Here is a 23640-nt window from a genome sequence, read left to right as displayed (position 1 = left end):
TCACGATAAGCCATAGGTTCTCAATAGAGGCTCTACTTCCGGGTCGCGACCTCTGAACTCCCTGAAGACATCAGAGGGATGAGTTCCGCCTCCCATGCCAAGTACTGTGTCTCTGAATCTGATGGTAAAATACATCATGCACAGAGGCTAGATAAATACAATCACTGCAAGGTGATAAAAAGTGGGGACAGAACATTCTTTTTTTTTTCCACAAAAGAAGAGAGGAAAGAAACTGGGATAAATGAATACAAGCGTACATACGTGTAGTTAACCAGCCTTTTTTTTTTTTTCTGTTGTCTGAACTTCTTGAAAAAAAAACAAACTGTATACTGTCAGTCCAATATGGCATGCGACTTGACTAAATCAAACTTCACACTGGCATCTTTTGCTTAAGTGTGTAATGCTGAATACTTTATAGACCTACACAACGTTCTGACACAAGTGATTGACTTGGAGCTGAAGAATACACCTTAGATACATATAGAATTGACATTTCTCATGACATTAACTCTTGATATACACATATATTCCAATTGCCTTTAACGGCGCAATCTTTAGAACCAACTTGTAACACAGATAAACTTGTCACCACAGATTGGCAAACACACACCCACCTCAACCCAACGTTTGCCACCTCCTTTCTGTTGCTAAGACCAACATCCTCAAAGGCACTGAAGGCATCAGCAGCCATCACCTGGTAGGTAGGAGATAAATCAAAGAAGGAATGACAAAGGCACAATTACAGTAGAACTAAATTGCAATTCTACCTGACAACATCAACATATATCATGGAGCTTTCATGTTGAACTTGTATATGAGTTGTACGCCTTTCCTATTTGAAACATGACAGCAAGAATTGTCTAATAACATCATGGTTGATCAATAAAAAAAAAAAAACTAGAAATGTCGCTACGGCGACTGGTATGCCTCCGCCATAATGCATGGTTCTCCTAATAGGTCTATAGTACAATGTCTTGACAATGTGTGATGACAGTTTCACACAATTGGCAAAATATCAAAATGACAGGTTTGCCACAAATGTGCTGAATGTTCACTTTCCTAGAACTAGGTTCAATTGGTGAATGATTAAAACGTCAGAGAGCAGGTATTTGGGGGAACTGATGATTTTTACTTGACTTTTGACCCTTTTATAAGTTTATGCATTGAGTAATTTTCAAGGTATTGAGAAAAAGTATAATTTCAGTATCAAATGGTAAAATAGTATTATCTAAACCTGGCCTTTGACCTTTGACCTCACAGTTCCAAAGAGAATCACTTTTAGGTAGAACATGCATAAATATGTAAGTTTCATGATGATACCTTGAGTTACTTATGAGATATGGAGGAAAAAATGCAATTTAGCACTTTCACTTGACCTTTGACCTTTTGGCAAGAAACTTCCCACAGAATATATATTGGGTAATACATGCATACATCAAGTTTAAAAAAAAATCCTTGAGGCATTGCATAAATATAAGGAAAGTAGTGATATTTTGAGGAGTTGACCTTGACCTTTGACCCCCTGACCTTTGACCCATGACCCCCAACTTCCTTAGATAATCACTGCCCATCGGTACATGCATATATACTAAGTTCCGTGAAGATACCTTGAACCATTTGCGAGATATGGAGAAAAACATGAAATTTCAACCTTTTTTTCCACAAAATAACCTGTGACCTTTGACCCCGTGACCCTAAAATCCAAACAAAGTATTATCCCCCCAGGATATACCCTCATAACAAGTTTGATGTAAAACTACCACACGGTTCTTGAGATATCGACAAAAACAAAACGGGACGGACGTACGTATGGACGGACGGACGTACGGACGACCCGAAAACATAATGCCTCTGGCCACTTCGTTGGCGGAGGCATAAAAAAAGACTCTATATGCACTATCTAACAAAATCACCACTTTTAAAGTGTTCTGATGATAAAATAAAAGCACACTGAATTACACAAGAAATTCATTATACACTTGCAGATGTTATAAACAGCATTCATTTGACATTGTACAACTTCGGATTAAAAGAAAAAGAAAGAAACACAACAACAAAAAAACAAACATCAAACAACTCCACTTATCGCCCTCGGTTTTAATATTTAAAAAGAATTTGAAAAAGATCTTATATTCCCTTTGACTTTGTCATTGAGATGAATTTCGATGTAAAGCACACTGATTAGTGTATTGGAAATACGCTACAGAAAGACTATATATTATCATTATTATATTATCAGATATGTAATGCTGCCATCACATGGGAGTATTGATCTTTTCTCACCTCTGCCCACTTGTAGGAGTAGTAACCTGCAGCATACGCCGAGGAGAAAATGTGCAGGAAGGAACATGGGAATCTATCCTCCTACACAACACAGAAACACATATGAGGGGAGAGAGATAATTAGACAAGTAGAGAGAAGGAGAAAAAAAAAAGAAACAGAGAGATACAGATAGAGATTGAGAAAGATAGGGATAGAACGTGTGAGGGATTGAAAGAGTGTGAGAGATAGAGATACAGTGTGAGAGATAGATATAGAGTGTGAGAGATTGAGTGAGAGATAGAGATGAGTGTGAGAGATCAAGATAGAGAGTGTAAGAGACAGAGATGAGTGTGAGAGATAGAGATGAGTGTGAGAGATCAAGATAGAGTGTGAGAGATCAAGATACAGAGTGTGAGAGATAGAGATAGACAGTGTGAGAGATAGATATAGAGTGTGAGAGATTGAGTGAGAGATAGAGATGAGTGTGAGAGATCAAGATAGAGTGTGAGAGATAGATATAGAGTGTGAGATATAAGAGATGAGTGTGAGAGATCGAGATACAGAGTGTGAGAGATACAGATAGACAGTGTGAGAGATAGATATAGAGTGTGAGAGATTGAGTGAGAGATAGAGATGAGTGTGAGAGATCAAGATAGAGAGTGTAAGAGACAGAGATGAGTGTGAGAGATAGAGATGAGTGTGACAGATCAAGATAGAGTGTGAGAGATAGATATAGAGTGTGAGAGATAAGAGATGAGAGTGAGAGATCAAGATACAGAGTGTGAGAGATAGAGATAGACAGTGTGAGAGATAGTGTGACGAACTCGCCTTCTCGTCGTGAATGATGAGAGTGTATTTGACTGTCTGTACAAATGCCTCCGCGAGCCGTGTCAGGATGGCCGAGTAGGCGGGGTTCGTTTTGTTGCAGTTTACAACGATCCCTTTAAATTATTAAAACTACTAGTCTGTATGCTACCATGTATTATGTTGTGTCAGAAGCAGCTCACCAACACAAGCGGCACACATACCAAGTTCAGCATCACTTAAAGTATGCCACTCCCAAACGTCACTTGTAGAGGATGTTAAGTTGGTACACTTATTTGTTATCAACTTTTACTACCAACTCTTGCTACCAAGTTCTGCTACCAAGTGTTGTTACCAACTCTTGCTACCAAGTTCTGCTACCAAGTGTTGCTACCAATTCAGTCACGCTAACGTGGAACACCTTTCACAATCATTATGGTGGCACAGGTATCGTTGGTGGCACGGGGTAACATGCTATATCGCACCGTTACCAACTTCCTCAGGCGACGACTGGAACTTGGATTGGGCACAGGGCATATGCGACAAGTCACATTACCACTATTCCCGACGACAAGTCACATTACCACTATTCCCGAAATCCAACGGCGACGTCTGGAACTTGGATTGGGCACGGACTATGCGACAAGTCACATTACCAATATACCCGAAATCCAACGGCGATGACTGGAACTTGGATTGGGTACGGACTATGCGACAAGTCACATTACCATTATACCCAAAATCCAATGACTTGCTAGTTGGTCTTCTCAGGAAAGGCGCTCCAGCTCAGTAACATGTACCACCACTCTCCAAGCTGTTGTATTGTGGTAGAATTCTCAAGAAGACTCATTGAAGATAGTAATTCAGGAACATATGTACAATTTATTACACAAAGAAGTGAACATTAACAACACATTGGAAATGTATCATACACGGGCTACTTGTTGCGGACTATGTCACACAACGGCCACTTTATATGCCTCTCCTCCTATCGCGGAATGAGGAGGCAATCCCGCACGGCCGTGAGCAACGCGGAAAATACTCGCAGTATTTGTTCAAATTATTTGCAATGTTGGCGTGGTTATAAAATTTGTACAACGATTATACATTTTAGCAGTATCTCTTGTACATGGTTACTTTAATTCGGCATGTATCATCGGTCTAAACCGGAGTTGGTATTAAAATAATCCAAACTTGCCCATGACAAACAAGTAACCACATATTAGATAATAAATGTTTAAACTCATAATGATGCTCTACCACCTTGAAACGTTTGTCCAACGTTTCGATATTGTGCCCCTTTCTATGTTATAGACACTATCGATCATAACAAATACTAATCGAACAGTTAAATCGAATCGGTTCTACCGAATTTCGTTACAATAGATATAGAGTGTGAGAGATTGAGTGAGAGATAGAGATGAGTGTGAGAGATCAAGATAGAGTGTGAGAGATAGATATAGAGTGTGAGATATAAGAGATGAGTGTGAGAGATCAAGATACAGAGTGTGAGAGATACAGATAGACAGTGTGAGAGATAGATATAGAGTGTGAGAGATTGAGTGAGAGATAGAGACGAGTGTGAGAGATCAAGATAGAGAGTGTAAGAGACAGAGATGAGTGTGAGAGATAGAGATGAGTGTGACAGATCAAGATAGAGTGTGAGAGATAGATATAGAGTGTGAGAGATAAGAGATGAGAGTGAGAGATCAAGATACAGAGTGTGAGAGATAGAGATAGACAGTGTGAGAGATAGATATAGAATGTGAGAGATCAAGATAGAGAGTATGAGAGATAGAGAGAGGGTGACAGATTGAGTTATAAAGTGAGAAAAAGAAAGAGAGGAAGAGAAAGAAAATGTCATCAACACTGCTTACATGACTCTGTGTATTGTCCTGCTACTCTATTTCTGATGACAAAAAATATGACAATATAGGACCTGATATCCAATACATAGTATCTATCAATAGACAGATACACCTGTTAAAAGTACATTTGATTGTCAACAGGATATTTCGTGGAACTTCAACTTCCACTCTCATATGAGAGAAAAATATCAATGATGTTGTGTGGAGAAATCATCTCAACAGAAAAAAAAAAAATTGTTTTGACCGGAATCCCCAAAATGTATGGTTTCACAAAAAGTGTTTTTTGGTACATTTAAGCACTTGCATTGAAAGAATGCTGTTTGAGAAAGCAACACACAAAGAGTTAAAGGGTGTGTACAGTTCTGGTCGAGGTGAGGATTTAGCTTTTAACGTTTTGCAAGATATTCAGAAACCACTCTACGAGATGTCAAAGAGCATGCAGTTCTAAGGGGTATCAAAAGCTTATTCGATGAAAATTGGTTTTGAAATGGCTGAGATATCCAAAATCAAGGTAAAACAAAGAGATCCTAATAAAGTTGTGCCGTGTCGCCTTTTATCATTAGCACTTTTTGGGATATCTCAGCCATTTAAAAACCAATTTTCATCAAAAAACGTTGAATCCTTCTTAAAATTACATGCTCTTTCATATTTCGTAAGAGGCTTTTCATTATCTCACTTAGGAATGTTCAAAACATGTATCACCACCTCAACCAGTACTGTACAGTCCCTTTAATCTGAAATGCACAAGCTGTTCCACTGGCTCATTCCAACTACTACTTGTAGCTGTGTTTTATGTGTGCTTAAACGTACCTGAAGTGGTTTGAGGATTGTGTATTCATCTGCTATTCTCGACATCACATCCAGCCACGGCTCTGAGCTGCCAAATAAACACAATATGACAACAGTTTCCATCACAGCTGCTGACAGTGCAACAATTAAGTACATACAGGCCACACCCACCAGCATTTTTGTCCATTCCTATACTTGAGAGGGGTTTTTGTTTGAGCAAGTGTCGTTTGATGCGTGGGGGTTCTCACATTCAGACACTCGTCATAAAATGAAAATTGTACAAACTTTTGAACAAAAGACTGAATGAAAGGTAAAGCAACCATATATGGTCTTGAACAAGGAATCAGTCATTGTTTGCATTATCTTTCCTTTGTCTCTCCATCCCAGTCTTTGACTTTCTTCTTACAAGTCAAATTCGTTTTTCAACTTCAAAGAGTTACCTTGCTTATAATTAGTGATCTACTACAGTGGACTCCCGATATAACGAAGTCCTCGGGACCGGCAGTTTTCTTTCGTTATACCGAAATTTCGTTAAAACCGAACAAATCAACAATAAAAAAAACATAAAGCCAATAATGCTACGGCCTGAATTTTCATTTCGTTGTAACCAGAATTTCCTTATAACCCTGTTCGTCATAACCCCATTTTTTATAACTGGAGGGCACTGTTGTTTCAAATCACAAAAAGTTGTGTTTTTACTCACACTTTGGAAATGCGTGTCTTTTTGTGCTCAGGGGAAACAAAACGATAACATCCAGTTCTCCTGTTTGTGCCATTTTCTGTGAGCATAAACACTCTCATCTCACACATTTCAGTATCCTGTAATACAGCCAACCTTTCATATCATATAATTTACATACTGTAAAGGTGGATATTTTCGCGCGACTAATTTTTCGTGCTTGGCAGGGTCAGAAGAGTTTCGCGTGTTTTTAATTCCGCGGAATCAAGACATCACGCACAGGAACGTATGGCAAGCAAATATATTCGCGTGCTTTTATTTTCGCGCTAGTTTCTGGTTGCGCGAAATGCGCGAAAATTTCAACACCGCGAAAATTTCCACTTTTACAGTAATCAGAAATAACCGACTGATATATGGGCCTACTTGCCACATCATAGCAAAGAATGACTTCATGTCATTCTGGACTGGATCTGACAAAGGTGCCGAAAGGGATGCTTACCTTGTGTGGAGCTCAAGGTCAAGGGCAGAGAAATAAAGCTGCCTCAGCATGTGGGATCCTGCCATGTACTTGCGAGCTGCAGACAGCGGAAAGAATAGTGGTAGAATTTGGCACAAGTTCCTTCTCAACTTCCTTTTGTTTTACTCAAATACTGTTGGGGTCACTGTGCACATGGCAACTGATTCATGAACTTCAATCAATTACGGTATGATGCCACATTATAGTAAGTTATAATATCATCACAAGGAAATGATTGATTATCATTTAATATCAACACAAAATCAGCACACAGCCCTCGACCAATGATATCACAGAATTTTCTCAACCTGTTCTATAATAACACATTATTACTGTTCAATTGGTCTCAACTGACATCAACACTGTCCGCTAAAGGCCAATACCTTTCAGGACCTGCTGGAACAAGTTCTCTGGGAGTCTCTCCCCGGTCTGATAGTGACCACTGACCACCCCGATGGTCTGGGGGTCATACAGCCAATTCTCCATGAACTGGGACGGCAGCTCCACAGCGTCCCACTCCACGTTGTTGATGCCCGCTGCAGATGCGTAGGGAACGCGGGTCAGCATGTGCTGAAGGCCGTGACCAAACTTTAAATTGAGAGAGAGAGCAAGAGAGGGAGAGAGAAATAAATCCTGACCCAAGCGAGGTCATTTTCCAACTACAAGACATCATCTAGATCAAAGCTTCTCAACCAGTGGGCCATAAAGCTCTCTCAGGGGGGCATGATGTTGGCCAAAAATGAAAGTAAGAAAAGATTCGTATTTGATCTTACTGGGCCTCAAAGGCATTCGTAGGAGACAAAGTGGGCCTCCAGTTGAAAAAGGTTGGGAAGTGCAGATTAAGCTCAAATTTATGAGAATTCAAATGGACATTTCATTAATCAATAACAGTGATTTTGAACTAATCATCAGAAAACTTGATTTTGTAAATTTAGTGACTTCTCTCTTTCCGTATTTTGATGTATACTGTATAAGATTAAGCAATTTGGATGAATTGATTGTGTCATTGCCTTACAAGCTTACAAGTCTCCATACATTTATGAAAAAAAAATCCAACACACTATAATATTTCTATAATTATGTTTTCCCTTCATCACCACCAGGCACTTACAGTCCTGCAATAATCTCATGCAAAGAATAAAATTTGTGTTTTGTTTCATTATCATTTATCAAAGAAGAAAATTAGTGCAGATAATTAAGGGCATGCAAATCTAAAAAATTCCACATTTTTTTTTTTTTATTATGTTGGATTCTCATGAAACTTCAACTACTCCATTTGTTTGATTTTAATCTCTTCAACAAAACCAACTGGAGTGGCTCTTCAACAAAATTAACTGGAGTGACATGCTGATTTAGGGGAATGATTCAATGATCTAGTGATTTAGTTGTGATGTCGCTCCCTTCACTCACCTCATGGAACAAAGTTTCCACCTCCCTGAATGTCATGAGGGAGGGTCGGTCCTTCTGGGGTGGGGTCTGGTTGCAAACGAGGTATGCCACTGGCTTGGTTCCCAGCAGTTCACTCCTTCCTATCGTAGATAGTGTAAAGCAGGGGATGTGATACTTCAGCATCAATTTTTCTATTCACAATCATTTTTTTTCAATACCTTCTGCATGTATAATACAAAATGGAGCATGAGAGAAATGAAATGTGAAAATGTTCACATTCACTATCATTATTTCTTTTTTAAATCTCTTTACATGTAAACAGCTCTCATCCATGATGTGACCAGAAAAATTTACAGGAAAGACCACAGATGGAAAGAGGGGCTGGGGAGGGCAATGGATGTTTTGGATGACCAGTCTAAAAGCACGGATAACACAGAGAGAGGTATATGACATCTAAGAAAGGGAGCTGATTGAGAAGGCAAGATACAAGACATTTATGGCATACTATGATTGAGAGAGAAATAGAAATATACACATAAGATAAAGATAAGGAAATAAGGACTTGTACGTTCCAGGCATGATATGTTTTACTTTTCCTTATCCATTGATAGCACATATGTGCTTGAAGAGTTGGGGTACTCAGCAAACTGACCAAGCAATTTCACCTGTGTTATCAGATTTGGGGGGCACACTGGGGGTTTTCTACCCTCGAATGCTGAGAGTATATGTGAGGAAACGGGTGACACCTACCTTGGCACTGTCCCATCCACGCCCCGCCCCTCTTCTCGGCTGGTCTGGAGTACGGGTCCAAGTAGAAGGAGGCCATGTGCTCTCCTGGATGAAAAGTTTGAGAAATTTGGTACACATTGGCATCTATTTCATAACATGAGACAATAGAAACTTAATGGCACTATCAGCTGTAAACAAAGGACACCTTCATCTTGTTCTTGTTGTTATTATTGTTCTAAGTAGTAGTAGTAGTAACATTATTATAATCATAAGTATCATGAAATCATATCTAATATCATTTCAGCATTGACATACATGTACCTGTTTCAAATTACAGCAGACTTGATGGAAAATCTCAGCCCTCAATTTTTCAACTTATCCTCACGGTACAAGTACAATGGTGCTGCAATGTGCTTTTGTTTCTGATGCAATTAACTAATGACATAACCTACTGTCTATGGAAACCTATTCTTAGGCAATGGCATAGTGAACAAAACAGAGTAACTTAATGCAAATGTGATGCCTTCTACCTTCTTTGTTGAAAATCTTGTAGAATCTCACATCCTCATGCCATGTTTCAGCCTCACCATCAGCTGCCTGTAGGGGAAAAATGTGCTGGAGAATTAATTCCAAGTGTGACAGCTACTCTGTACTACGTATGTGCAAGCTTCATTTCTCGCGGCAGACATGCATGTACATACTCTTGCAAGTAATTCCATTGAGAGTTGCACATTTGATTGACAAGCCACAAAGTTAGGGACACGGCTGTTACATGCAAGTTGCAGTTGTGAGACTAATTTCAATGTCTGTACACTTTCAGACTAAGCGTATTCAGAAATGCATTAAAAAAAAAGGTGACAAACTAGTTACTGTATATGCCAAATATTTTGCGAGGTTTTTATTTTTTACTAATTTCGGGAGTTGGGTGCTATTCGCATAATTAAAAACACATGCAAAAAATATTAACTCTGATCCAGACATGAATGTGAAGTGCACACATACATTCTCCAGTTAGTCCTGTACTCCACAATCACGAATTTAACCACTCGCGAAATTGTTCGGAAGTCCCGATTCACAAAAAATTAGACTCACTAAATATAGAGTGTTTACAGTATTTGTAAGTCTGAAGCCCGCTGATTCACCTGTATCTTGACAGAGAAGAGGAATGATGTCAGGTTGAAGAGTCCCTCCATGACCTTGGGAAGAGGGAAGTATGGTCGCAAATCTTCATCATTGAAGCTGGTGGTGAAAAAAATAAATGAATATGACAGACCAACATTACCAAAAATACAAGGTACACACTTCAAAAAGATATATTAATAACAATAAACAAATATATCTAATCTCTGCTCAGCATACTGTGAGTCATAAGAAAAAACTAGAAAACAGTTTATGCACGGTCATTGAAAATGACAAAAAAACTGTCCTACTTTGCCAAAATCATAACTTTGCAATGTAAACTATCACTTGTTCAAATGTGTATTAGGGCAATTGTGTGTGTGTGTGTGTGTGTGTGTGTCCAGTGTGTCAGAATCTAAGAATGCTTTAAAATTTTTTTGAAGATTTTGTGTGTGTGTGTGTGTGTGTGTGTGTGTGTGTGTGTGTGTGTGTGTGTGGTGTGTGTGTGTGTGTGTGTGTGTGTGTGTGTGTGTGTGTGTGTGTGTGTAATTCATGAAGCATGTATTGATGGTGTTCTATAACTTTTTTAGTGACTATTAATCTTTTACATACAATTTGTACTTCAATGCATTACAATATCACAGCTGTGTGTATCTAGTGACCAGCTTTTTGCCTCTTCTTTGGTAGCTTTTAAAAAATAAATAAATAACATGGGACAAATTTCATATCAGTGAACATGGTCTGGAGAAATTAACAAACAAATTTTAAGAATTGTTTGGTGACTCTATCAAATAGACTTTTTTGTTGTTGTTGTTGTTGAGGGGAGACATAAATTATACTCATTTAAGCAGTAATCGTAGACATCCATGATGTCCAGACAGTCCAGCATCCAGAAAGTACCTAAAGAGGTGTTCCCTCTGTCGCTCGGACCAGAAAGACACGTCCCACAAGCTGAGGTCTCCAGAGAACCCTTGGGAGGCAGCATAGGACTGAAGCTGGTCCAGTTCTCTGGGGATGAGAAATGAATGAAGTGCTACACAGAGTTCTTATCTCAAATGCTTGGCTATCAGTGAGTATGACTGCATAACCCACCCACACGGTCATTTCTTTAACTCGTATGTATAATATGATACTCTTGAGAATGTGCTAGCAGTCTTCAATACATGTTATAATAATGTTCTGCCCTATAAAGGTATGTGCTGTCATCTCTGAAAGCGGAACCAACTGGCTTTTGGCTCCTTAGATTTGCAATGCTCCAGGTAGATTCTTTCACGGATTATTGTGACAAAAGGGACCTCCTCACTTGAAGTTGGACAAACACTCTAATACAGTGCACTTCCATTATAATGAAATGAAATGAAATGAGATTTTTATTTACCAAACAAACAAACAAACATCGTCAACAAAGTCACAACAATTAATAGGTAAGATATAGTTTGGCAAAAAAGAACTGGCAATAGCGCGCAGGCTAGTCGAGGCAAGTCCTTTCAATGACATAGATTATAATATAACGTATTTACAATATTCACAGAATTGTTATATGTACATGAACACAGTTATAACAAAATTCTGGTTACAATGAAATGAAAATTCAGTCCGCAACATTATCTGCTCTGTTTTTTATCGTTTATTTGTTCGGTTATAACGAAATGTCGATATAACAAAAGAAAACTGTTGGTCCCGAGGACTTATGTTATAACGGGAGTCCACTGTATTTTGGTGAAACATCGAATGGTTGGGTCCTTTTTAAGCATCACACTCATCTAAGAAAGAAATCTATGCATTGCATTGCAAAGCAACAGAGCTAGAGCCTCTCGGCATAAAAACCTTCAGAGAACACCTAACTGGCTATTGCCAGCCAAAAGCAATTTGACAGTGCTCTCACTGTATCCTCTCTACAGGAGAGAGCAATGTGGCTCTTACAGAATTTATTCAGACACTTTTTCTTCCTCTATGTACTCCCCAGGATGTTAAAAAAAATGAATGCGACTCCCCTGTACATGAGCCTTTTCAGTGAAGATAGCAAAATATTAATATTCTATGAACCAAGGATGTACAAAAACTCAAAGAGTTGTAACATACCTCCTGGCAGCTTCTTTGCTCTTATCTCGGAGATCATGGATGAGTCTCCACACGTTTCCTGCCTCCCCTGCCATTTTGGATTCCAGAGACAGGGCAGCAAAGTCCTTGTACCCTAGCAAGGCAGATAACTCCTGTCTGAAAGGGGAATAAATAATAGAAAAGAAATAACAATAAAAACAAAATAAGCACAAACAACTAAAGCATTTGTAAAATAAACAAAAAAAAAACAAGAGATATAAATGAAATACATGGCTTGACTTTGCACACACAAAAAAATGCCACAATACTGACAATATCTTCTACATAGTATGCAACCATTCCCACCAGGAAGTGTTCAACCTTAGACTTGCTGAAATTCTTGCAGTCTTTTGAATGAAGGGGAAAAAAATAAAGACTACTGTGTAAGGATCTGCAATTCACCGAGATTCAGACAGTGAAGAAATATGTGAGATAAACAATTGACAGGATACTTTTATTTAAACAGTTTATTTATGATATCCATTGATCAAACTTTTGAAATCAAAGGCTTAGTAAGTCTCAGGCTTGCTATTATCAGAGTAACATTTCAAGTTGCTATCGATCTTGCAGTCAGGGAAACAGAGCCACACATTACAAAACTGCACGAATTCCATAAGCCCATCAGTATTCTGGTCATAAAAAATTATCCCAAAACAGATGCATTTTCAGATTGAGTGAATTGGTTTTCCTATGAAAAATGCCATTGAAGCTCCAGCTCCTACTGGAAATAAGAACTTCCTGTGGAGCATGATTTTGCTTAATTGAAGAGAGACGAAAAATAAGTGAGCTAATTAGGTGGTTAATTTGCGAACTTGTCAAATAGATGGGTAATTTTCTTCAATGCAAAATATCTTAACGTCAGGTTAATTTTCAAACTACAAACTTGCTGATTAGCTTCAAACTTTATTCTGATGAAGACAGGCGACACATGAAATACCTCAATGTTCGTATCTCTTCAATGATGCCTGTGTTGTCATGGTTACCACTGGAAGCCCTTGTGATGTAAGCCTTGTAGACCACCTCCCTCAGGTCGGGCCGTCTACTGTGCTTCATGAACGGCTCAAAACAGGGGAAGTCCAGTGTTACCTTCCAGGGTCCCCTTTCTGGATCAACTCTGGAAAATAGGATCAACACAAGCAGTTATTGCAACATGATGAACACACACAAAAAAAAGGCCTACATATTAATTGTATATGTAAAGGACAATGATCTCATTCCAGATGAAGAATCTAAGCTACATCTTGTTAACAACTGCAAAATTTCTGTTGCCAAGTTATTATCTTCTTGTTTAAAGCAATGCCTAAAACTACCCCCCAAAAAAGTCTTTACTAATAGCTGTACTTTGTTCTTGTCATATACACTGAAGTATTCTAATTTTCTGGCAGTAGGGTCAAAGTGAGTTATATCTTGATTTTCCATGAAAAATAACATAATTTTGTGAGTTTTCCTGCCATAAGCATTTTGAATCCAAAATGTTTTCACCTAGAATCACAAACACCACAACCTATACTGTACTAAGAAGGGTGTGAGATGCACAGCTCCTTCAGGGGTTAGGTGGCTAGTTATGTGGGTATGGCGTAAAAGGGTAGGGTTATTTCCTGAAGAGAAGGTTGGGTTTTTATCTAGGAGTGGAGCATTACCTGTGGGGATAGAATGTAGTAACTTCTGCACAGTTTACTTGAGTAAGTAGGAGTGTTTTGGGTAATGCTTTAAGCATTCAGGCCTAGTGCTGTGGGATTGGCTAGATCAGGTGGGGGTGGGGTAGGATGATACTATATACCCTATATATTCAGTGAGTCTAATCTTTCATGAATTGGGACAAGTGGTTAAATTTGTGATCCTGTAGTACAGTTCGACCTCGATTATCCGGCCATGTCGGGACCAGCGCTCATCCAGATAAGCGAATTGGCCGGATATGGGAGACACAATGTTAACGTATATAGCTGCCGTCCAAGCTGCCATCCCAGTGCACTGGCAGCTAGGCAGGTAGCGTACCCCGCAACAGTGGTGTAATCTATGCTAGCCTGCGCAAAATTGTACGACTGCTTACTTTTACGATGATAATGTGGTGTGAATTTATGTTAGTTCTGTCGGAAATATTGTAGGTAAATCATATGAGTTTTGTAGAAATTTTAATTGAGTTTAAAGTCACTGTTTTTTCTCATTTTTTGGATGAAAAAAAAAGTCCTTCACTGCGTGAACACGTCCGGATAATAGAGATTTCCGGATAAAAGGAGGCCAGATAATCGAGGTTGAACTGTATAAGTAATACATGAAGAAATGTACGCTTGCATGTCACACTCGTGTCAGGATCAGTGTTGATACTTTCTAGTGTTGTCAAATTTGCGAAGTGCACCCATCTTGCTATCCTAAAATTAAAAACCTTGCAAAATATATGGTGTAGACAGCATGCCTACAGAGGGAGAGGGTTTGTTCCCAAGATAGGTGGAAGGGAAATCTTCACTAAGTTAATGACAAGTCTGGTCTCTATGGGGTAGGGTTGTTGGTTCTTATGGTGTTCTTATGAGGTTGATTTTTATGGAGGTGAGACATATATATAATGTTTGTGCAGGGCTGGGGTCAGGTAATTTCCTTGGAAGTGAGGCAAACCTACTCCTTGGCCTCTGGTGATGCGGATGACGCCATCAGCTGGAGGAGTGATGCGGGCAGACCATCAACATCATCCTTGCTCCTCAGATCCATGGAGAAGGCTTTGGTGGAATCCAAGACATTGTTGCTGCAATGCACACAATAAAACACCAGAATTTAATAAATATTAATGGCTGTTGGATACATTCTACACAACATGTCGTTTCTATTTTTTTTAGTCTGTGCTTCTTTAAGTTAACCCATTACCCATGGGAATTTAAATTGTAGAGTACAAAGTTTTTCAATTCAATTCAATTCAATTCAAATTAAATTTTATTTCCAATAACACATGATTGTTATCAGTACAGATTCAAAGAAAACAAAACATACAATGTACTACAACAAAATATGCATATATAATAATGGAACTAATCATCCAAAATAATTGCATTACTGGAAAAGAGGGACCCACGTAAAAGACAAGCTTGTAGGAATGTGGGCCATTCAATACATTGAACTTACAATAGAATAAATGTAAAGGTACAAAAACACACACACACACACGCACACAGGTACAAGACGCTCACAAGTGAAAGGAGATTTCAGCATATTGTAGGGCACAGGTTAACTTGAGACCTTGTGATAATAAACTTTGGTTACATTGGTTGATGACATTATTGCAAAACTCTTTGGTCCTGTGGAGGTATTGTGGCATTACTGCAAAACCAGAAGTTTTCGTGAACATGACATTTTTGTGAATTTTGCGAACCACGAAATGTGACAGTAAAATGCACCCAAAAGGTTTTGTTTACAAGATGCACTGAATGCTAATGGCAATTCACAGAAGTTTCATGCCACAAAAAAGGGCGGTCGGCTCTAATTCATGAAAGTTTCATGCCGCCAATATTTCTGGTTTTACAGGTATGTGGAGAGACATAACTAAGCAAAATTACAAAGAAAGAAGTAGGCAATATTTTTTTAAAAGTCACTGTCTGATTTCTTTTGAAAAAAGACCAGGCAAACTATATTCATAACCATAATAGCATTTGATATGGAACATGAATCAGCACAGTGAATATTCTTGTCTGATAGAAATTCTTGGAAGAAGGGGAGGGGGAAGAGAGTGAGAGGGGAAGAGAAGGGGGAGAAGAAGAAAAGGGGATAGCAAGAGGCAGAGGTAGGGCTAGCCTATAATCTAGGCTGAGGATGTAGGTACTGTCTCTGCTGTAACACTAAACGTCTTATGCTGCAGGACTACGAACAGTGGAAGTATCCACCACCCATGCTCACTCGTCTTGCTTATGTCGTTGTTTTCTATGTTGACTATAAATTGGTGGCAGTTTTTCATACGAAAACTGCCATCGATTCATAGTTGATAACAAGAAAACAATGACTAAAGCAAGATGAGCAGTTATAGGCAGTGGATGCTTCGCACCCATCCACTGTTAGTCTTGCCACGTCAGACGTATTGCTTAGCAAAGACAATAGTCTCGCCGCATCAGACGTTCAGCGAAACAGCACAGACAATAGCTGCATCCTCCGCCTAGATTAGAGGCCAAGGTGGGACAGACATTAGAAACATGTCATTGCACCTGAAGTCATTGGCGAGTTTTCCCAGCTGCAGCTGAATATCATTGAAGCGATCCTTGTCCTTGCCCGTCAACTCCACCCCTCCGTGTTTGGCCTGGCGCACAGCTGAAGCTAGGATCCGCTGCTGGGGTCTGTCGAGTTTCACATCGTCAGCGGTCAAGAGTAGGCCCTGTAAGATTCAAGCCACAAGGATTACAGTCATACTCCATTGTTGAAAGAAATACACTTCAAAAACAAAAAATTCTGTGTTCTTTTTACCTCTCCATAGAGCCTGTAGACTATTAGTTCTCTCCTTTTTTTTTGGTGCATTTTAATTTTGTGAATTTGACAAGATCTAAGATTTGCAAAAGAAAAATGCATGTGAAAGTTCTTGTTTACACAATATGCATTGAACGCCAGCAGTAATTTGCAAACATGTCACGCCGCAAAAATTTCTTGCTTTACAGTAACTCATAATCAAGGCATACAGATATTTTCACTATGTACTAATTTTGCCAAGATGTTCCAGCAAGCAACCAACCATATCAAATGGAATAAAATTGATTCATAAAGATGGTAACGAATAGCATGATATGACCGAGTAAATTTGTACGTGTGTGTATTCACTCTGGCCCTGTTCACATTCGCAGTAGTGCGAAGAAAACCAGACCACAGCTCATGTCTTCAGTACACAGAAGCAGTGGCGAATCCAGAGGGGGGCGCAACCGGCGCACGCCCCCCCCTTTATTTTTCGTTAAAAACAAAAGAAATAAAAAGAAAAAATGAAATGAAACCCGGAAGTGGCACCAGAAATATTAGTTGCCCCCCCCCCCTTTACAGAATTCCTGGATCCCCCCCTGCAGAAGCACCACTTAATACCTTCATGGCATTGTAGACGGGCAGGCTCTGGGAGAGTTTGCTGCTGACCATGATGACTGCTGGTTGGGCGGCCTGGTAGGCTTCACGCAGGGCGGGGCTGTTCCGTACCCCGTTGAGGTGGCTGATCATACCCCAGCCAAACTCCAGGGGCGCACCCAGTCTCTCCAGGGGGTCCGACACCTTTGGCCAGTTGAGGTTGCTGCCTCCGTAAGCTGAGATGGGGAGAACAAGATGATACCCATGATAAAACATCATCTTCCCCACATGATCCATCAGGATCAGAGGAATGCCTTTCTGTCCTGTGAATAATTAAGCAGATATTTATACCATTATTTCCCAAAGCCACCTGTAATCACACATTTTCTTCACACCTAATCTACTGTATAGTATATGCCGATTATTTCGTGAGGTTTTTATTTTCGCGAATTTCGCGAGTCAGGTGCTATTCGCGAAATTAAAAACATGCGAAATTAAAAACATGCGCAAATATTGACTCTGATCACGCTATGAATGTCACATACGCATATACATTTCTCCATTCGGTATAGGACTCCACGATCGCGAATTTAACCACTCGTGAAATCGTCGGGAAGTTCTGATTTGCTAAAATTTAGACTCGCTAAATACATGTATATGGCGTATACAGAATTCAATGCTTTGGCAAAACATGGGTTTATCATTACAACACGAGTTTCGACTGATCTTTTTTTTTTTTGGGGGGGGGGTAAAGCCTGTGACTGCTAGAAATATACATGCTGAAAAGAAAAACAAATTAACAGGCAAAAATTGGTAAGTTGAAGCTTTTATTTGCAAAATATACATAATGAGCTTGCAAAGCAGCTTATAGATTCACATGAAGATTTTACTATCAAAACTTCCAATACCTGTCTTCTTTTCTGTGAGTTCAAAGTACTTACACTGCAAATACAAATTGTACACATACTACTTACCACTGTACAACTGTTCTATCTCTCCCAAGCCTCTCTCAAAGTTTGTCACAAGCTTGCGCATCCCTGGGCCAACGTGGCTGGCATCAAATGACTGGAACTTGGGCAGGCCTCCCTGCATGAGCAGGGAGTTCTCAGAGTCTGGGACACTGCTGCAGAACCTATGATATGACAGCCAAATCAAATCAAGAGAATTAACAGCTGAAAATTGAATATTATCTTCTCATAAAAATTTATGGTTTTATATACTGTAAAACACGATATTTTTGCAACGGCCTTTTTCACGGCACAAAATTTTCGCGAGTTGCCTCTAACATTCAATGCGTAAAGGGTAGACAAGAACTTTTATGTGCATTTTAATTTTGTGAATCTTGGCTCTCGCAAAATTAAAATGCACGAGAACATTCCTCGTTTTAGTAGTCTTGAGTAGTTATTGGTGTGAAGGTGTATTGTGCATCAGCATCTTGCAGTGTATCGGTGTAGAGGAGCATGGAACGGAGCCTGCCACACGCAAGCATCATCGCTCCATAGCGCCCTCTACAGTGGGTTCTCATGTCATGACCCATCAGTACCCCTGCGTTGTCATCACTTGCACAGTCACCTTCGCATCATTTGGTTGTTCCCTTAGAACTTTGCATGTAAGTTTCTTTGCTTGTGTTAACCTGTTGAGGACAAGTCCCGAGTATACTCGGGCAGGAGTCTATGGGAAATGCGTGTTGTAGCCAAATCAGCCTGTCCTCAATGGGTCAATACGTTTTTCCCTCCCTGCACCTGGATCCAGGATTACTTGCAGTAGGTCTTCATAACTTGTGTCCTAGGACTCTTGGGAGTTAGGAGTTATTCCAGTGGATGAATGGTGTATCTCCCATTTGCTACACAAGCCTCACACTTTATGCCATCAAAGCAATAATTCGGTAATTCGTTTTCATTGGAAGACTTGTTTTTTTCAAATAACAGGAACAAAATCACCAGGCTACAGGTTTGTTTTATGCCTATTCTTGTGCAGTGACACTTGCATGTAACATGTAAGTCAAAAATTAAGCAAATCGCATTGCAGATCCGCATTTGGACTTAATTCATCTCTTGAGAGTGCTTATGCATGGAAAAAAAAAGAATCCTTGATCGGAGTAGATTCAGCAATTGCTTGCTTCAACAGAAAATGACAGATTTTGTCTCATTTTATGTGATTGATGTATACATCCTATACAAGTGCACATTCAACATTCTTTGCAAGCACAGGTCCTCTTCTGAATGGGTGTGTCTGCGAAAAAGTGTATGGTACAAAGCCAAAGTGTCAATCCATGTTTTGTCTTGTTGTTTATTTTTGTTTTGCTTTTTTTTTTTTGCAGTAGGGCCAACATTTTGTTTCTGCGTAATTCAGGCTGTACAGTTTGACATGCTTACACAGAAAGAATCACAAAAGTAACAGACTATGCACAAACATCTAGATGCAATATGCATTTCGACATCTGAACAAATTATGATATGTGACCGTACATTACAAAAAACCAACAAAAAGTTGCAAGACCTGATTTTACGCAAGGACTCAAAATAGTTGAAATGGGTCAACCTAGTCAATATTTAGTGGGTTTTTAAAAACATTTTTGGAAAGTGCAATTTTGAACACATGATTCTAAAGCAATAGATCCTAACACAGGTGGGATATTGTGGGAGTTTTTTCTTCAAATTTTCTAGAACACTTAATCATTGTAGAATAGGGTGATTATACATGTCTCAGAGACCCTTTTTCATTTCTTAAAAACCCCTGACATGCTCTTCATTTTATATTCTAAAAACTTTTGAAAGGATGCTGCTGCTGATACTCTGAAAGTCAGGAGTACTAGTAGTACCTGTAATGAATAGAGAGAGCTATGTTGTGTAGTAAAGTGCCTAATTGCAGCTTAATCTGATGATCCCTTCATTGATCCTGTTTTATGTCTCATTCATTGCAGAGAACACAGCATTGTGAGATCAAAGCACTTGAATAAACCCAAAACTTTAAAATATCTTTTCTCAGTAAATCACTTTCCAGAGTGTGTACTTTGTTTTCATTAGCTAGACAGGTTAGGAAAGGCCATTTGTATTGAGTTTTAATATATTATTTTTCAGAATCTGCCCAGCTGTGAAGTAAAACCATAAAACAACACAATATAAATTCATTATACAAATCTAGGCCCCGTTCTAATTTGTAGTAAGAATCTAAGATGTTATTATGGCTCCTGTGCATAGTATAAGTACATTGTAGTATGTGATTAATGTACCTTTCTAAGAAACGTCCATTGCCTTTGCAGTAAAGAGAATGCATCAAAGAGATTCCTGACCAAACCAGTATGAATATACTCAACAGCAGAATGATTGTTTTCCTGTAGTGTAGCAGAATAATGAAAGGAGGAAAACAAAAATTACTTACTGACCAACTACAACCAAATCAATAACTATGCATGAGGCGATCCACAGGTCAATTTTGATACTACAGGTACAGTAATATTATTCTATATGACTATAGTCGATGATTCCAAAACCCAGAGTGCGAGAGGCATTTTTTTTTTAACCTTGTAAATATTGATGCCATACAGCATATTCTCAATAATTTCCCTTATCTTATGTTCTTATTGCTTTTGGTTGTTTCACTGAAGTTTACTTGATGATGAACAGAAAGAACTTATAGCAGTTTCCATCATTCATTTTTGCATTCTATTTTAATCTCAACTACACAGCCTACAGGATAAACAGATAATCACACAAAAACACAACAGCTAGATTCTATCTTGCATACTCGGAGATATAACATGGAGGTGGTATAAGTCCATGAGAATGACCACTCATATGATTTCTAAATTCTACCTCTGCATTAGAATAATCTCCAAGTGAGTCATTCACTTGACCCAGGTCAAATGATAGACCACAGTGCAACGCACTTTTATTTCGCACATACTCAAAATTTAAGTTATATCATGCGTTTAACAGGACTGTGTGGACTAAGACTAAGAGATCAGCGAAACAAAATGACTATCATCCTAGAGTGTAACGAACTTTTCTTCTCAGGTGATGTGATGGGCAAAACTACGCTTTATCACGTGATCAGCTCTTGACTAATCCTATACTATAGCAAGATTCTTAGTATGGAACATAATAATAACTATCTAACTCTATCTAACGGTTAGTTGGTTAAGTTAATACACCATGTTGTGTTGGGTCGCTGTTGCAACGTAATTGCGGTTAGATCTGACCAAGACAGATTATATATCCGTTCTTGCCCTGCCCTGGTACTATGCAACAAGTGAAATATGTTCAATTTTATTCGGTTCCATAAAAAGATTCAGATTCAATAACATAAGACCTGTATTAAGAGGATTTAAAACTTGGGCCCACAAAAATTGATTCTGAGGATAGATTCTAAATTTATATTTCTATGTTACCAATAAATACCTGTGTCCTTACTGATTAAATCTAGGTGACTTTTGAATAGGGTTGAAGCTTAGGATTAGGGTTAGGGTTAGGTTAGGGGCTGTGCTGAAGTTAGAAGCCTAACTTAGCCCCCTAAAACCCCAGGATTGCCCTGCTAATGCAATGCCCACAGTGGATGCCATGCTTACCACGAGGTTCTCGCTGCTCTGGAGGGACAGATAGGTCGACATCTACGCCGGAGCTTCGGAGGACATGAATGGTGGCGTACGATCCGTTGCACACGTGATGCAGCAGCTAATAACGAGTGATAACGCGCCATTTTTCATCAAACCGGAAATCTCAGACAGCGAGAAGTCAGCTAATACAGTACGAATTTCATAAGAAAATTTCAAATGGAAACAAAAGAGACTGAAATAATTGATTGCCTTCACAATCAGAATCAGTCAGGCAGCTTGTAGCTAGGCTCTCTCTCCAGCTTATCTTGTAATCAATGTTGGGGGCGCTGTGCTAACTGATAACATATGGCACTACACAGTAGTGTAGCAAAATCTATAGCGTTAAGGGCCTTTTGGCATATACAGTGGAAGTCGTTTAAGGCCCTTTTGGCATAAGGCCGACGTTTTCTCTTCTCCAAATACAAACCATTTAGAGCGCCGGGCTCTAAACTACCAAAAGTAGGCCTAATCTAATACAGTGTACTCCCGTTATATGAACACGTAGGTTACACATGTATAACGAAATTCCGGATACAACGAAGTAACTTTGATATTTGAGCCGCAATGTTATCCACTCTGTGTGTTTTTTTTTTATTGTTTATTTGTTCAATTATAACGAAATTTCGATATAACGAAAGAAAACTGCCGGTTCCGAGGACGTCATTATAACGGGAGTCCACTGTATCACAGTGCTGCGATGATGCCATTCCAAGGAGGTTCCTTGCTCATGCTTACCAAGCAGAAGGACTGGTGATATGACAGAAAGGTCTCTGTCTATAATTGAAATTGTATCATAACAGATTGAATGTCTACAACTCCAAGTTTGCTACAGGGCCGACGCTGTGGGGCCAGTTTGTATTTCTGGTGCCATGCCGTGCACTTCCAGGTTAAATCAGCTGAGAAGAAGAAGAAGAAGAAGAAGAAGAAGAAGAAGAAGAAGAAGAAGAAAAGCCTTAACCGCACTTTTCCTATGCCACTTCCGGGTTTAATCAGATAACAAGAAAAAAAAAAAGACCCCCAAAACAGACAAACAAACAAACAAAACAAAACAAGGCTTAGTCCTAGTGGTTAGACCCTATACACGTTTGTATATGTATTACGCAAAGGGGGGCTCTATTGAAAAAGTTTAAAGAGGAAATCCCCCCCCCCCAAAAAAAAATAGATGATAATAACTCCGGAAGAAAGAGACAAAAATTCCTCACAGAACCTTCCAAAAGTGACAAAAATTGGATAATAAGAAGATATAACATTTTGAAATTTCATATTTTTCGGAAAACATTCTTGACCAGTCTTTATGAATAGACCCTATTCAAATGAGCAAGATGATAATGTCATGCCTTCACAATTTTTCATGTATGATATAAAATTCGGATTTTATGTTTTCATTTTTAGCAAATGCAGGTAAAATCAAGTTTGCCATGTCGGAATAATAGTTATCAGAGGAAACATTTTTGTTCTTTTTCATTGTGGGTGATTTTAAGGCAAGTTTTCAAAATATGAGATTTTAGTCATGTTCTTAAATGAATAAGATATTGTGAATGTGATAGCATATCATGACATCGTCAATTTACTGATTTGAATATTCATAATGTTTTCCGAAAATAAAAATGAAATTTCAGAATGTCATAACTTTCTTATTTCTTATCCAATTTTGATCATTTTTGCGCTGTTATTCTGCAAGAATTTTTCTTTCTGTTTGTTCTGAAATGTAAACAATTTTGGAGTGGATTTCTTTTTTAAAATTTGATTGATTTCAAGCTTGTATGAAAGGCCAAA

The 23640-nt window shown here is 38.9% G+C and overlaps 1 protein-coding gene across 1 annotated transcript; it reads right to left on the bottom strand.

Moving 5' to 3' along the window:
* On the bottom strand, nucleotides 1–22103 carry LOC139720929 (uncharacterized). The gene is made up of 18 exons (XM_071632259.1): nucleotides 21838–22103; nucleotides 18245–18402; nucleotides 17295–17506; nucleotides 16439–16605; nucleotides 14872–14994; nucleotides 13195–13371; nucleotides 12240–12374; nucleotides 11058–11165; nucleotides 10181–10277; nucleotides 9569–9635; nucleotides 9060–9143; nucleotides 8331–8449; nucleotides 7304–7508; nucleotides 6903–6978; nucleotides 5746–5812; nucleotides 2284–2364; nucleotides 615–694; nucleotides 1–118 (listed from the first exon to the last, which is right to left on the bottom strand). The coding sequence occupies exons 1-18, from the start codon at nucleotides 21966–21968 to the stop codon at nucleotides 1–3; spliced, it is 2205 nt and encodes a 734-aa protein (XP_071488360.1). The 5' UTR covers nucleotides 21969–22103.
* Nucleotides 22104–23640: the final 1537 nt, after the last annotated feature.

This window comes from Diadema antillarum, unplaced genomic scaffold (genome assembly GCF_040938485.1).
Source record: "Diadema antillarum isolate AM-2024a unplaced genomic scaffold, OU_Dant_1.0 scf00000135, whole genome shotgun sequence".
NCBI classification, from domain to species: Eukaryota; Metazoa; Echinodermata; class Echinoidea; order Diadematoida; family Diadematidae; genus Diadema; species Diadema antillarum.
This window is presented reverse-complemented; position numbering and strand designations above follow the sequence as displayed.